Genomic DNA, 12,688 nt, shown 5'->3' on the forward strand with positions numbered 1-12,688 from the left:
CGGGCTCCGATCCGGGCAGGCGGGATGGCCTGCGGTGCTGTGGTGGGAGGACCGTCCGCGTACAGGACTCAGATGTCTGACAAGGGGCGACCGCCCTGGAGGCCACGCACGGGCTTCCCGCGTGCCGGCTTCCCGCGTACCAGCCGCAGCTGCCCGGAGACCGCAGACGCCCGCTCCTGGCCAACACGTGTGCGCGTCTGCTTCTGCAGTTCCAGAACAAGCCCGTGGCCATCGACAACATCATCTGTGCGCTCTTCAAAAGGACGTTTGTGCCCCGCTACCGGTAAGGGTTAGCCTCGATGCCATGCATGTCCCCGCGTGTCCCTGGTACCCAGGCCGTGATTTCCCTGCGTGTCCCTGTCACCCAGGCCGTGGCTTCCCCGCGTGTCCCCGTCACCCAGGCCGTGACTTCCCCGCGTGTCCCCCATCACCCAGGCCGTGTCTTAGCCTCCTCAGCATCACACAGACATGTGACCCCACCGTGCTAATGATGTTTTGTTGCCGTTGGGTGACGCTCTCGCTTCCCTTCTCAGTGACGTCAGCTCGGACATCCGTGTCATCTGCATGGGGGAGCTGGGCTGCTGGGTCAGGCTGTATCCAGACCTGTTCCTGGACAACAACTACTTGAAGTACATTGGCTGGATGCTGTACGACAAGGTGCGTGGGTCCCTCCGCTCTGCCCCCTGCGCGTGGACGAGGAACCCCAGTGCGTGGGCCCCACCACTCCGCCCCCTCCGCGGCGGGAAGGTCCTCCCGTGCGTGTGCTGTCGGTCGTTCCTGGAGGGAGCCTGTGTGTCCTGGACGGTTTGGTGTGAGTCCGGCTCTATGAAGGAGGCTTTCCACACAGGGGCAGCACTGTAGCTGTCCGCGCTGTGGGGTGACACAGGGCTTGGGCTGTAGGGGCTCCCCTGTCCCCTGGAAGAATGGGGACACGGCCCTGCCTTCGCGTCCACCCTCCAGCAGAGAGTTTGCATCCGGGTCCCTCGCTTGGAGGACGGAGCAGGCGTGGCCTGCTGCACACATAGGCCGGGGCCGCCGTCCGCATCCTTCGTCGGCCCGCCCCGTCCACCTGTCCATCTGCTGCTCCCAAACCAGGAGACACGTCCCCAGCCCGAGTCGGCCTGACACAGGGAATCGTAAGCACGTGGCTGCGCGGGAGCCGTAGCTGTGGATCCTGCCCGTTTACGTCCCGGCCCCGCAAACGTGGGGGATGCCCACGGCTGCCAGTGCCGGGCGGCGTCTCTTCCCTGTCACAGACGTAGACGAGGAAGAGTCAGGTCTCTGAAAACCTGCGTTTCATGTGAGAACTGAATGTGACGAGGCCCGGGAGGGTGTTTGCGATGAGCCTGTGGCTGTGTGTCGTGTTTCTGGAGCTGACGGGCGGTTTTGTCATCCTCCTTGTCCGGACTCTCGAGCTAGGTTCTTGCTATGTTGGGGGAAGGTACAGGTGTGTGCGGGGGAAGCAGGAAGGTGTGCGGTGGTGGGTGGCTGCGGGTGCGGGTAGCAGGCAGGTTGGGGGAGAAGGTGCAGGTGTGTGTGGGGGGAAGCCGGCAGGTGTGCAGGGATGGGTGGGGATTGGGGAGTAGGCAGCAGGCAAGCTGGGGGGAAGGTACAGGTGCGCGTGGGGGGAAGCGGGCATGTGTGTGGTGGGGGGAAGGAGGCAGGTGTTGCGGGGCTGGGGCGGAAGTGGGCATGTGTGCGTGGGTGGGAGCGGGCACGTGTGCGTGGGGAGAGTGGGTAAGTGTGTGTGCGGGGGAGTGGGTAGGTGTGTGGCAGGGAGCGGGCAGGTGTGCGTGGGGGGAGCGGGCAGGTGTGTGGTGGGGGGAAGGAGGCAGGTGTTGCGGGGCTGGGGCGGAAGTGGGCATGTGTGCGTGGGTGGGAGCGGGCACGTGTGCGTGGGGAGAGTGGGTAAGTGTGTGTGCGGGGGAGTGGGTAGGTGTGTGGCAGGGAGCGGGCAGGTGTGCGTGGGGGGAGCGGGCAGGCGTGCAGAGGGATCTCTGCATGGCTCACGCACTGCTCTGTGTGCTTGTTGCAGGCGAGACCCTAGGCGACTTTCTGCGTCGTGTGTGGATTTTCACAACCCGGGGGCTTATTCCGGGTTAGGTGCGCAGCGTGTTCGCCGGGGCGTGCTCCCGGTGATCCGTGTGCCTGGCGGGCCGCGGCTGCTCACGCGTGGCGACCGGTCTTGGGCGGTGAAGACAGACGGGGTTCTTCCTGCGGGCAGGGGAGAGGATCGGAACGTCAAAGTGTTGCTTCGTGCGCTGTGTGCGGGCGCCCGTGGCAGACCACCCCCCGGGGGGCTCGTGATCCGCTCACGTCCATTGCTCTCCCTGCTGGGTGAGACTTCCCCGGTCAAGGCGCCAGCAGACTCGGGGTCTGCACAGAATCCCCTGGCCGCTCACGGATGGCATCTCCTCTCCGGGTCCTCCCGTGGAGGAGGGGGCAAGGGGCTCTCTGGGGTCTCCTTGACGAGGACACCGATCCCATCACGGGGTCCCCACCCAGAGGCTTCTCCTCCGCACTCCATCCTCTGGGGGGGTTGGGACTTAATGTAGGAATTTGGGGGGGGGTCACAGCTGTCTGGAGCAGACTTCTCTGCTTTTGCTTTGTGGGGGGAGCACGATGGGTTTCCTGCACAAATGATAAGCATGGTGACTTTCCTGGGCCCTCGGGGGCTGTTTGTGCTCGGCCAAGGGAGCCGATGTGTGGAGGGAGGAGGCCGCTCCGGGCACTAGGTGTAGCTAATGTGGGGCCTCCAGGGATCCACTGAGGGCGGCTGTTCCCACAGCATAGGCCGTGTGGTGGCTGCGGGGTTCCTCCCTGGAGCTGGGACCTCCCTCCTCTGTCCCGGCCCTGCTGTGCCCTGCTCTGCTCTGCTCGGGGCATGGCCAGAGACCTCTGGGAGGGCATGGTGAGGCTCTTCATGACCTCGGGAGTGGCTGACCGTTGAGTGCAGAGGACGTGGGCTTTCCCTACAGGGAGCCGGCCAGGGCACCCCTGCACGCAGGTCAGCACTGAGCAGCTCTCCCCGCCTCGTGCCACGTGTGTGGCCTTGCTTTGGGCTCCGTGTTTTGCATGTGGTTCTTTATTCCCAGAACAATCCCTCGGGGCCTCACTTAGTTTTCTGCAGAAGGAAGCGAAGCACAGAGCGGTCACGTGCCTGACCTCTACTTGAGATTCAATGGTCCGGGTGTGTGTTTCTTTTGTTTTTTTTAGGATTTTAATTATTTATTTGGGAGAGAGAGCGTGAGAGCACACGTGGGGGGGGGGGGCAGAGGGAGAAGCAGGCTCCCCACCAGGCAGGGAGCCCAACGACCCAGGACCCTGAGACCGTGCCCGAGCTAGAGGCAGACCCTTCACTGACTGAGCCCCCAGGCGCCCCCGGGTACGTTTTTCTGAGTGTGCGTTGTGTTCTCACACAAAGGAGAGTAGCGGTGTCCACATTGCACAACGTCTCTCAGAAAATAACACATCGCTAGCTGCATGGGTACAAATGGCACGTTTCTTTGCTTAAAAGAAAAATCTTGCACGGTTGCCTGGCTGGGTCAGTCAGTGGAGGGTGGGACTGTTGATCTTGGGGTCCTGAGTTTGAGCCCCATGTTGGGCACGGAGCCTTGGGGGAAAAAACCGAATCAGATGCTCAAGCTGTTTTAGCTGTGGGCACTGAATTAGCTCGTGTGGCCGTAACAGACGTCCTAGACCGGGCAGCTCAAATAGCACCCGTTCATTCCTGTCAGTCCTGGGGGCTGGGAGTCAGAGACCCAGGCAGGGCTGAGGCTGGGAATCAGAGACCCAGGCAGGGCTGAGGCTGGGAATCAGAGACCCAGGCAGGGCTGAGGCTGGGAGTCTGAGATCCAGGCAGGGCTGAGTCTGGGAGTCTGAGATCCAGGCAGGGATGAGGCTGGGAGTCAGAGACCCAGGCAGGGCTGAGGCTGGGAATCAGAGACCCAGGCAGGGCTGAGGCTGGGAGTCTGAGATCCAGGCAGGGCTGAGTCTGGGAGTCTGAGACCCAGGCAGGGATGAGGCTGGGAGTCAGAGACCCAGGCAGGGCTGAGGCTGGGAGTCTGAGATCCAGGCAGGGCTGAGTCTGGGAGTCTGAGACCCAGGCAGGGATGAGGCTGGGAGTCAGAGACCCAGGCAGGGCTGAGGCTGGGAGTCTGAGATCCAGGCAGGGCTGAGTCTGGGAGTCTGAGATCCAGGCAGGGCTGAGTCTGGGAGTCTGAGACCCAGGCAGGGCTGAGGCTGGGAATCAGAGACCCAGGCAGGGCTGAGGCTGGGAGTCTGAGATCCAGGCAGGGCTGAGTCTGGGAGTCTGAGATCCAGGCAGGGATGAGGCTGGGAGTCAGAGACCCAGGCAGGGCTGAGGCTGGGAGTCAGAGACCCAGGCAGGGCTGAGGCTGGGAGTCTGAGATCCAGGCAGGGATGAGGCTGGGAGTCAGAGACCCAGGCAGGGCTGAGGCCGGGAGTGGGAGATCCAGGCAGGGCTGAGTCTGGGGGTCTGAGATCCAGGCACGACCAAGGAATCTTCCTCCCGTGGCCTCTCTCCTTGGCACGGGGACCTGTCTTCTCCCCGCGTCCTCACGGGGTCGTCCCTCGGCGCGTGTCTGTGTCCTCATCCCCTCTCCTCGTGAGGACCCCAGTCCTGTGGGATCGGGCCCACCCTTGCGAACTTGTTTTACAACTGAATCCCTTCTTTGAAGGCCACGCCTCGAAATACAGCCCCGTCCTGAGGTCCTGGGGTGAGGGTTTCAACGTGGGACTTTGGGCCGCACCGTTTAGACCCCAGCAGGCGTGTTTCCGGACTGGGTGGGGCTGCAAACCCACGTGTCCCGGCGAGACTGCTGTCGGCTGAGGGCCGGTCTGCGCTGTCGTGGAAGGGGCGTTCCTGTCCGAGCGCGTGGGGAGGCTGCCCTCGCGTGGTGACCGGCGCCCGTTTCTCCGCTGCAGGACGCGAGCGTGCGGATGAAGTGCATCCTGGCGCTGAAGGCGCTCTACGAGAAGAGAGAGTCGGCCATGAAGCTGGGCCTTTTCTTCTATAAGTTCAAGGTGAGTGAGGTGTCGCCTCTCAGCGGCTGCTTCCTCCACCGGCCACCGCCCAGTCTCCCCGTCCCCAAGCATCTCGGTGGACGTGCGGACGTGCAGCAGCCGCTCGCTGGCCTAGAGTGCCAGCCGCATCTCAGCCCGGCGCTCGGGGCTGCCGTCCTGCAAAGGTGAGCTGAAGGTTCTCTGGGGGTCCGAGCCCAGGGCCGGGCACCCACGCTTCACGGCCCACCGGGGGACGTGGACCCCGGCAGCAGGGTGCTCTGTGTGCAGGGCTGAGGTTGGAGCACGGGCACGCCCCCCAGTGGGCCAGCTGAGGTGCTGCCCTCTAACCTCTTGGTGCAGGAGTGGGAGGGCTTGGCGCCCACCGTCCTGGCAGGGGAGCACGTCCTTGCTGGGTCCAGGGTCCCCTCGCCGAGGTTCAGAGCTGCTTCCGGACTGTGGGTCAGTGGTCAGGTTTATGGGACGGTGTGAGGGTGCGGCCCACTTTGTTCCTGAGTTTGGGGGCCACGCCGTCACCCAGGACGCTGTTCTGAGATCCCACTGCCCGTTGTGCAGGATGGCCAACTGTTGGTTGGTCAAGGACCCGATCCCGGGACCCGTGGCTGGACGGGAGCAGGGGTCGGGCCTCAGAGGTGGCCAGTGAACCTGGAGGGCCAGCCTACGTGGCAGGGGCCACCCAGTGGGTCATCTCATCTCTGTGGGTGTGGAGGAGAACCAAGTGTTCCTTGACCGTGTCAGGGTCCCCGGTGGAGTCAGACCGGAAACCAGCAAGGCCAGACAAAACAGGGCCACGCATGCCCGTGTGTTTATAGACGTCTCCCCTGTCTTCGGAGCATTTCCAGGATGCAGAGGCCCCCGAAGAGGGATCTGAGGCCTGAGGAAGAGTGGGTGCCAGGGAAAGATGGGAGCACAGTCCTCTCCGCTGTGTGGGACCTCGGGGTGTGCCTCTCCTCTGGGTGCAGGGAGGCCCCCGCCCGTGAGCGAGTGAGGGCTGCTGCGGGCGGCTGTCCCATGCTGCCCGTCCCATACCGCCCACCGTCGCCCACAGCCTCGCAGCTTGGAACAGCACGCCGTGCGAGGGGCTGACCTGGGACAGCACGTCCTGAGCTCTGTCAGGGCACGGTTGTGTCTGGGCGGCAGAAGCTCCGGGTCCTGGTTCCCGTGAGCCCTGTGGGATGACGTGTGGCCACGTTTGGAGATGGGGTCCCCCATCCGGCCATATCACGTCTGCCGGCTCTGGGGACAACCGCATGCCCTGCCCCGTGGTCCTCACTTCCACGTGGTGATGCCCAGTGCCTGTGGGAAACGTAAAATCAACAGGTAGGGAGGGGTGTGTGGAGGTCGAAAGCCCAGCAGCAGATGCCCCAGTGCCCACGGGGGATGGAGGGCCTCCTGGGGGGGGTGGTGAGTCCCCACGGAGGAGGACAGTGTGGTGCCAACCCCGTGTGTCAGCCGGCTGGGACCCACCGCCGTGTGTGCGGTAGAGGTCATGCAGAGTCGTCCACTGTGCCTCATAGGAAAGGACCGACGTGTAGTCTCGTTGCCTGGATGGGGACACGTTCCGTGGAGCTCCCACCCCCAGGCTGGGCAGGGATGTGGACAGCCGTCTTTGGGCGACTCTGCTGGGCCAGCGGGGCTGGTGGAGGCGACCAGGCGGCGCCTCCTCTAAGCCCTGGAGGTCCCTGGCTCCTGGCTTCAGCTTCTGTGCTGTGTATTCCCTGTCACGGTCCATCCGTACTGGCGGTGACAGCTGGGGACACTTGGGTGTCAGCCTCGGTGGGGGGGTGCTGGAGTCTCAGGGCACCGAACGTACAGCTGTGTGCCCGCACAAGGTCACGACCCAGCCCCGACTCCTCCGTGCTGCCTCAGGGAGAGAACATCTGCCCCGCACCCAACAAGCCAGCCCCGAGTCGGGGGGGCCGTGGGGCCGGCCGTGCCGGGGGGTCGGGAGAGGGTGCTGCTGGTGCCCTCTGCATGGGCCTCGTGGCCCTGGCCTCTTGGGTGATCGGTGCCAGGCTGTGTGCTGGCAGCTGACTCGGGATGTCAGGTGCGTCCTGCGGGCGGAGGGTCGTGGTGCCCTGGATCACACAGACAGCGCTGGAATGAAGCCTGTTCATCTTGGGGTCTTTCCACAGAAACGAATCCTGTCGATGACACAGGACAGGCAGCCGGAAATCACGTCCGAGTGCATGCAGCTGCTGAGGCTCATATCCGAGTAAGTCGCTGTGCCTCTGCCGCGCCCCCGCCGGCTGGAAGTCCCCGCGCCACTTCTGTGCCCCTTCTGCGTCCCTGCCGGCTGGAGGTCCCCGCGCCCCTTCTGCGTCCCTGCCGGCTGGAGGTCCCCGCGCCCCTTCTGCGCCCCTGCCGGCTGGAGGTCCCCGCGCCCCTTCTGCGCCCCTGCCGGCTGGAGGTCCCCGCGCCCCTTCTGCGCCCCTGCCGGCTGGAGGTCCCCGCGCCCCTTCTGCGCCCCTGCCGGCTGGAGGTCCCCGCGCCCCTTCTGCGCCCCTGCCGGCTGGAGGTCCCCGCGCCCCTTCAGTGCTCCTGCCGGCTGGAAGTCCCCACACCCCCGCTGGCTATACATCATCGCGCCCATGCCACCCCCGCCCCCCGCCGGCTGTGCAGGGCCCAGAGCTATCAGCCTTGCTGGACGCGGATGGTGGGGCAGTGGGGTCATGCCGGCAGAGCGCTGTTTGGCTAAGGAACCCGTGCCACGCCCTTGCTCTTGTGTTCGGGTGTGCCGCGCTCTGGCTCGGTTAGAGACCTCTGCCTCCGGCGTCCTTGCTCGCGGTCCGTGGGGAGGGCCTGCTGGGTCCACCTGAAAGGTCAGACCGGGCCTGGCCTGGCTCTCAGCAGTTGGGGTCCTCTCTGGGAGTCCCGGCTTCTGTCTGCTCCTGGGTGTGGGTCACGGGCTCCAGGGGTGCCGAGGGGCGGGTGTTAGGAGGTGGCGACCAGTGGCCGGGCCTGCAGAATGTTCTGGAAACTCGTGGGTCCTGGTAGCATTTAGGCTGGGACGATGGGCTCTTGTTCCCTTGGACGTCCCCTGACTGCACGATGCACCCCCTTGCTCAGTGAGTCACGTGTCAGATGCCGATGTCAGGTGTATCTGGAACAGGGGGCACGGGGACACGACCTCCTGCTCGGCCCCCGTGCATAGATGCCCTGGCGAGTGCTGTGAGGAGTTCCCTGCATAGATCTGCACGGGGGTGAAGCGGCTTATCCTGCCCCGTGAGGTGGGCCGTGTCTAACCTGTCGAAGGCATGTATCCCACAAAGGGGAGGAAGTGTGTGTTTGCTGGGCCTTGCCCCGGCCGGGAGACCCATCTTTTGTCGCCCTCGGCCGTCCTGCTTGCAGGCCTTCTGACTACGCTTCTGCTAGCACCTTGGGGGCCTTGTGGAGCAAAGTGCCAGGTCTTGGGGCCACACCTTTGCCTGAGTCCGTGGGTGGGCGCCCGATGACTGGGCTCGGTCGTGGGAGGAGCCCGTGTGCCTCCCGGGGGGCAGAACCGTGTGGCTTTGGGGCTTGAGGTTTGGATGGGGCTGACGTGGACCCACCGAATGTGCTCCTTGTGTACAGTGTCCAAGGGTGAGGGCGGCTGTCCCAGTCCCTCGTCCGGGGCTCCCCGTGTCCTTGGGGCTCTTCCACCTCCATTCAAAGCCCAGACGGTGAAGCACGTAGGCGGCCTGCCCCGTTTCCGCCGGTTCTGGGAATGCCCACGTAGCCACGTTGGCAGTCGGTCCGCTGTGCTGGGGTCAGGTGTGGGTTGAGTGGATGTGTTTGGACACAGGGTCACGCTTGGTGGTGTCCCCCACCGACATCCCCCAGCCGCTCCCACCACGGGTGCCCGTGGACGTCTGCTGCCTCTCCGTGTATACCTCTGCGTGGACACCTGCTCGGAGGGTGGAGGGTCGGGCTGACAGGTGGCCCGTGTGCACACGCAGGAGAGGACACAGATTTTCCCCTAATTTAGGGCTCATGGGCGGCTAGAGGGGAAGGAACCGACCCTAATCCTAGAGGCCCTGTAGGAGGTGGGACTCTCCCGGGATTCTGCTCATGGGGTATAGTCTCATGGGGCCTCAGCTCACATCCGGGGACGTGGGCTGCCCCGGGTGAGCTCAGACTGATTGGGATTCCATAGGGGCCACATCTAGCAGAAACTGAGGTTGGTGCCGTCGGCCCAACAAAGAACCTTAGTTTGCTCTCAGGGATGGGCGTGTGTGGCAAAGTCCCGTGTGCACAGGTGTGTGTGACAGAGCCCCCTGTGCACAGCTTCATGTGGCAAAGCCCCATGTGCACAGGCGTGTGTGACAAAGCCCGGTGGGCACGGCTCCGTGTGGCAGAGCCCCGTGGGCACGGCTCCGTGTGGCAGAGCCCCGTGGGCATGGCTCCGTGTGGCAGAGCCCTGTGTGCACAAACCCGTGTGGTAAATAAAGGTCCGTGTGTGCAACGTGTGTGGCAAAGCCATGTGTGGCAACGCCTCGTATGCACAGCGTGTATGGCAAAGCCCTGTGCAGGGCCCTGGGTTCACGAGCGTCTCCCTGCAGGCACTACGTGGGCGTGTTCTCCACCATGGAGTACGTCTTCCTGTTCCAGTTTGTGTATGCGGCCTACAGGCCCATGGCGACCGCCGCGGGCGAACTCATCTGTAAGAGGTAAGGCAGGGGCCTGGCCACCCTGGGTACCCTGATGGTGTCTCCAGGGCTGTGATGTCCCTGTGAGGTGGGAGGTGGGGTCCCCGTCCCGTGTCCCACGTCCCACCAGCTGCAGATCTGCAGATGGGGGTGGTAGGAGGAGGCCCCAGGACCCTAGAGACCAGCAGGGCCTGTGCCCGGGGCTTATACAGGACGGCGGGTGTTGGGCCCCGAGGGACACGACGAGGTAGACGTGAGCATGAGACAGAACGACACACTGACCCAGAGTCTGGTACGTGTGTGGGAGCAGACCACCTTGATCCGTGTTACAGGCATGTGCACACGTGGATGGGTTTGAGGAGGTGCTGGTGGCCCCTTGCCCCTGAGGTCCCCTCAAGGTCCCCTGAGGGTCTGCAGCCTTGTCGGGTCCTCTGAAGCCCCCCGAGGCCCCCCGCGACCGTCTCGGGTCCTTGAAGCCCCCGGAGGCCCCCTGCGACCGTCTCGGGTCCTTGAAGCCCCCCGAGGCCCCCTGCGACCGTCTCGGGTCCTTGAAGCCCCCTGAGGCCCCCTGACGCATGCTCCATATCCCTGAGGGGCTCTCTTGGGCCATCTGGCTGTCTTGCCCTCACTAGCAAGTCTGCGTTCAGGTAAAGGTCCCCCGCCTCCGGTTCTCTGGGGTTTGAGGTGCAGGGACGGGTGCCGTCTGGTTGTCGGTTCCCTCCCCAGTGCTGGCCTGAGCTGACAGCTCGGACAGACAGAAGTCAGTTCTAGAACTTGCCTCCGTGTCTGCGCCCTGTCCCTGTGGCTCCCTGCTCTTCCTGCTCCCCGGGTCGCTGTGTGGAGGGTGTGTGCAGAGGAGTGCACTGGAGTGCAGGTTGGCCCGGCCCCGCAGGACCTGGGGGCCCAGCCAGGTGCACGGGGTCGCCCCTCCACGCCAGCACTGGGGTCACTGTCTCTGATCTCCCTAGGCTGCTGGCCCCTCCACCCCATGAAGGTTTCTTTGCTCAAGAGCCCCCTGACGAGTTTGATAGAAATGTCCAGAACATGAAGGCGCTCATCGACTTCTATCTGCAGGGCGAGGTGAGGGCCTGGCCGCGTGGGGTCCGGGGGCGGGATGTCCGAGCCACGTGCGGGGCCCAGACTCGTGTCCCGTGCCTGCACCGCATGTTCCGTGCCGCGTTCTATGTCGCATGCCCGCATCCTGTGTTGGGCTAGAAAGGGGCTTGGCTCCTGTGTGGATGACACTGACTGTGGGCACGTGGGAGTCATGTCCCTGGGTTGGTGTCCGCATGTGTCTTCATGGGACCACACGTGGGAGGGTCGGGAAGGGAGCCGTTCCTGCCTGTGTCATTATTTGACCTCCTTGTCCTGTGTTGTCATCGTGTGACCTCCCTGCCCCGTGTCCACAGGTGTTCTCCCTGTCCCATATTGTCATCATTGTGTGTCCTGCCCGCCCCTTGTTGTCATCGCGTGTCCTCCTGCCGTGTGTTATCATCACTGTGTCCTCCCCTCCCCATGTCATCCTGTGTCCTCCGTCCTGTGTCGTCAGTCCGTGTCCTCCCTGCCCCGTGGCATCATCATCACCGTCTTCTCCCCGCCCCGAGTCGCCGTCATCACAGTGTTCTCCTTGCCCCGTGTGTGCATCACGTGACCTCCCTGCTCCGTGTCATCACATGTCTTCCTTTCACATTCTCACGACCTCACATGTCGGGCACGTCCCTATCAGTTCCACAGACACGTCCCGTACCTGGTGGACGGCCTGTGGGAGGCAGCGCCCGCCCTGGTCCGGAACTGGGAGTGCATGACGGCCCTGCTGCTGGAGCCACGTGGCGGGCGCCAAGGTGAGCGTGGCCAGAAGCCTGCTCTGAGTCGTGGACCAGGGCCGTGATCCTGCTGGCCTCCCTGCCGTGCCTGCCAGGCCCACCATCCCCCACCCCGTGTCCCGCTGTCTACCCCCGCCGTGTCTCACTGTCCCCCCATGTCCTGCTGTCCCCCCGCCCCCCACGTCCTGCCATACGCATGTCCTAGTGTCCCCATCCCCGTGTACCACTGTCCCTGTGTGCTGGTGTCCCGTGTTCCACTGTCCCCATACTCATAAGCTGCCCCCATATCCTGCTATCGTGTGTCCCACTGTCCGTATCCCCCGTGTCCTACTGTCCCTATCCCTCATGTACCACTGTCCCTATCCTCCGTGTCCCACTGTCTCGGTGTCCCACTGTCCCTATACATGTCCCACTGTCCCCATCCCACACACCGCACGATCTCTGTGTCCTGCTATCCCCCCGTGTCCCACTGTCCTCATGCCCTGCCCCTAGGTCCCATTGTCCCCATTCCCCATGTCCCACCATCTCTATCTCCCACTGTCCCCATCCTCCATTCTACCATCCCCATGTCCCACTGTCCCTGTGCCCCGCCACTGTCCCATTGTCCCCATCCCCCATGTCCCACCATCCCCATCTCCCACTGTCCTTGTCCCACTGTCCCCGTCCTCCATGTCCTACCATCCCCGTGTCTCACTGTCCCCTTGTGTCCCCCATCCCTGTCCCAATTCCTACTCTCCCCCATCTTGTGTCGCACTGTCCCTGTCCCGTCGTCCCCTGCCATCCTGCCGAGTGTCCTCCCGTGCTGTCTGTGACGCCAGTTAGTAGCATGTGGTACAGGCAGGGCTGTCAACGCCTCCTGTGATCTGTTTGCTCCTCGAGTGCTGGTTAGGGGGAGGGGCATGTGCCATGCTTTCCTGGGGTGAGAGGGCCTTGGGTCTAGTGCGTGTGGTTCACAGGCCCCTGGTCGGGGGTCTGTAGGACGAGGGCCATGGGCTGCTCTCCTGTAAGAGCCACTGAAGCTCAAAGCCAGGCCCCAGAGTCAGGGTGCAGTGTGGGCAGAGTGCCTGGTGAACGAGCCCCCCGGCAGCTGGGACCCCCTTCCCCCATCCCTCTGAGACCCTGCACCCCCCCGACACCACCCACAAGGAGACTGCACCCTACTCTGACACTGTCCTCCACAGTCCCACCCAAGGC

At 64.2% G+C, this 12,688-nt stretch overlaps 1 protein-coding gene across 1 annotated transcript in view; it reads left to right on the forward strand.

Moving 5' to 3' along the window:
* LOC308336990 (cohesin subunit SA-2-like) overlaps positions 1-12,688 on the forward strand; it is a gene marked incomplete at its 5' end in the record, with an annotated part of 74,434 nt that overhangs the window by 30,356 nt on the left and 31,390 nt on the right. The window contains 7 exons of the mRNA XM_080794907.1: positions 210-283; positions 534-657; positions 4,948-5,046; positions 7,179-7,258; positions 9,585-9,692; positions 10,640-10,751; positions 11,398-11,512. Of these exons, the coding sequence (XP_080651033.1) occupies positions 210-283; positions 534-657; positions 4,948-5,046; positions 7,179-7,258; positions 9,585-9,692; positions 10,640-10,751; positions 11,398-11,512 (712 nt within the window). The remainder of the gene's footprint in view (positions 1-209; positions 284-533; positions 658-4,947; positions 5,047-7,178; positions 7,259-9,584; positions 9,693-10,639; positions 10,752-11,397; positions 11,513-12,688) is intronic.

The sequence above is a fragment of the Martes martes genome (genome assembly GCF_963455335.1).
Source record: "Martes martes genome assembly, chromosome: X".
In the NCBI taxonomy this organism is placed as follows: Eukaryota; Metazoa; Chordata; class Mammalia; order Carnivora; family Mustelidae; genus Martes; species Martes martes.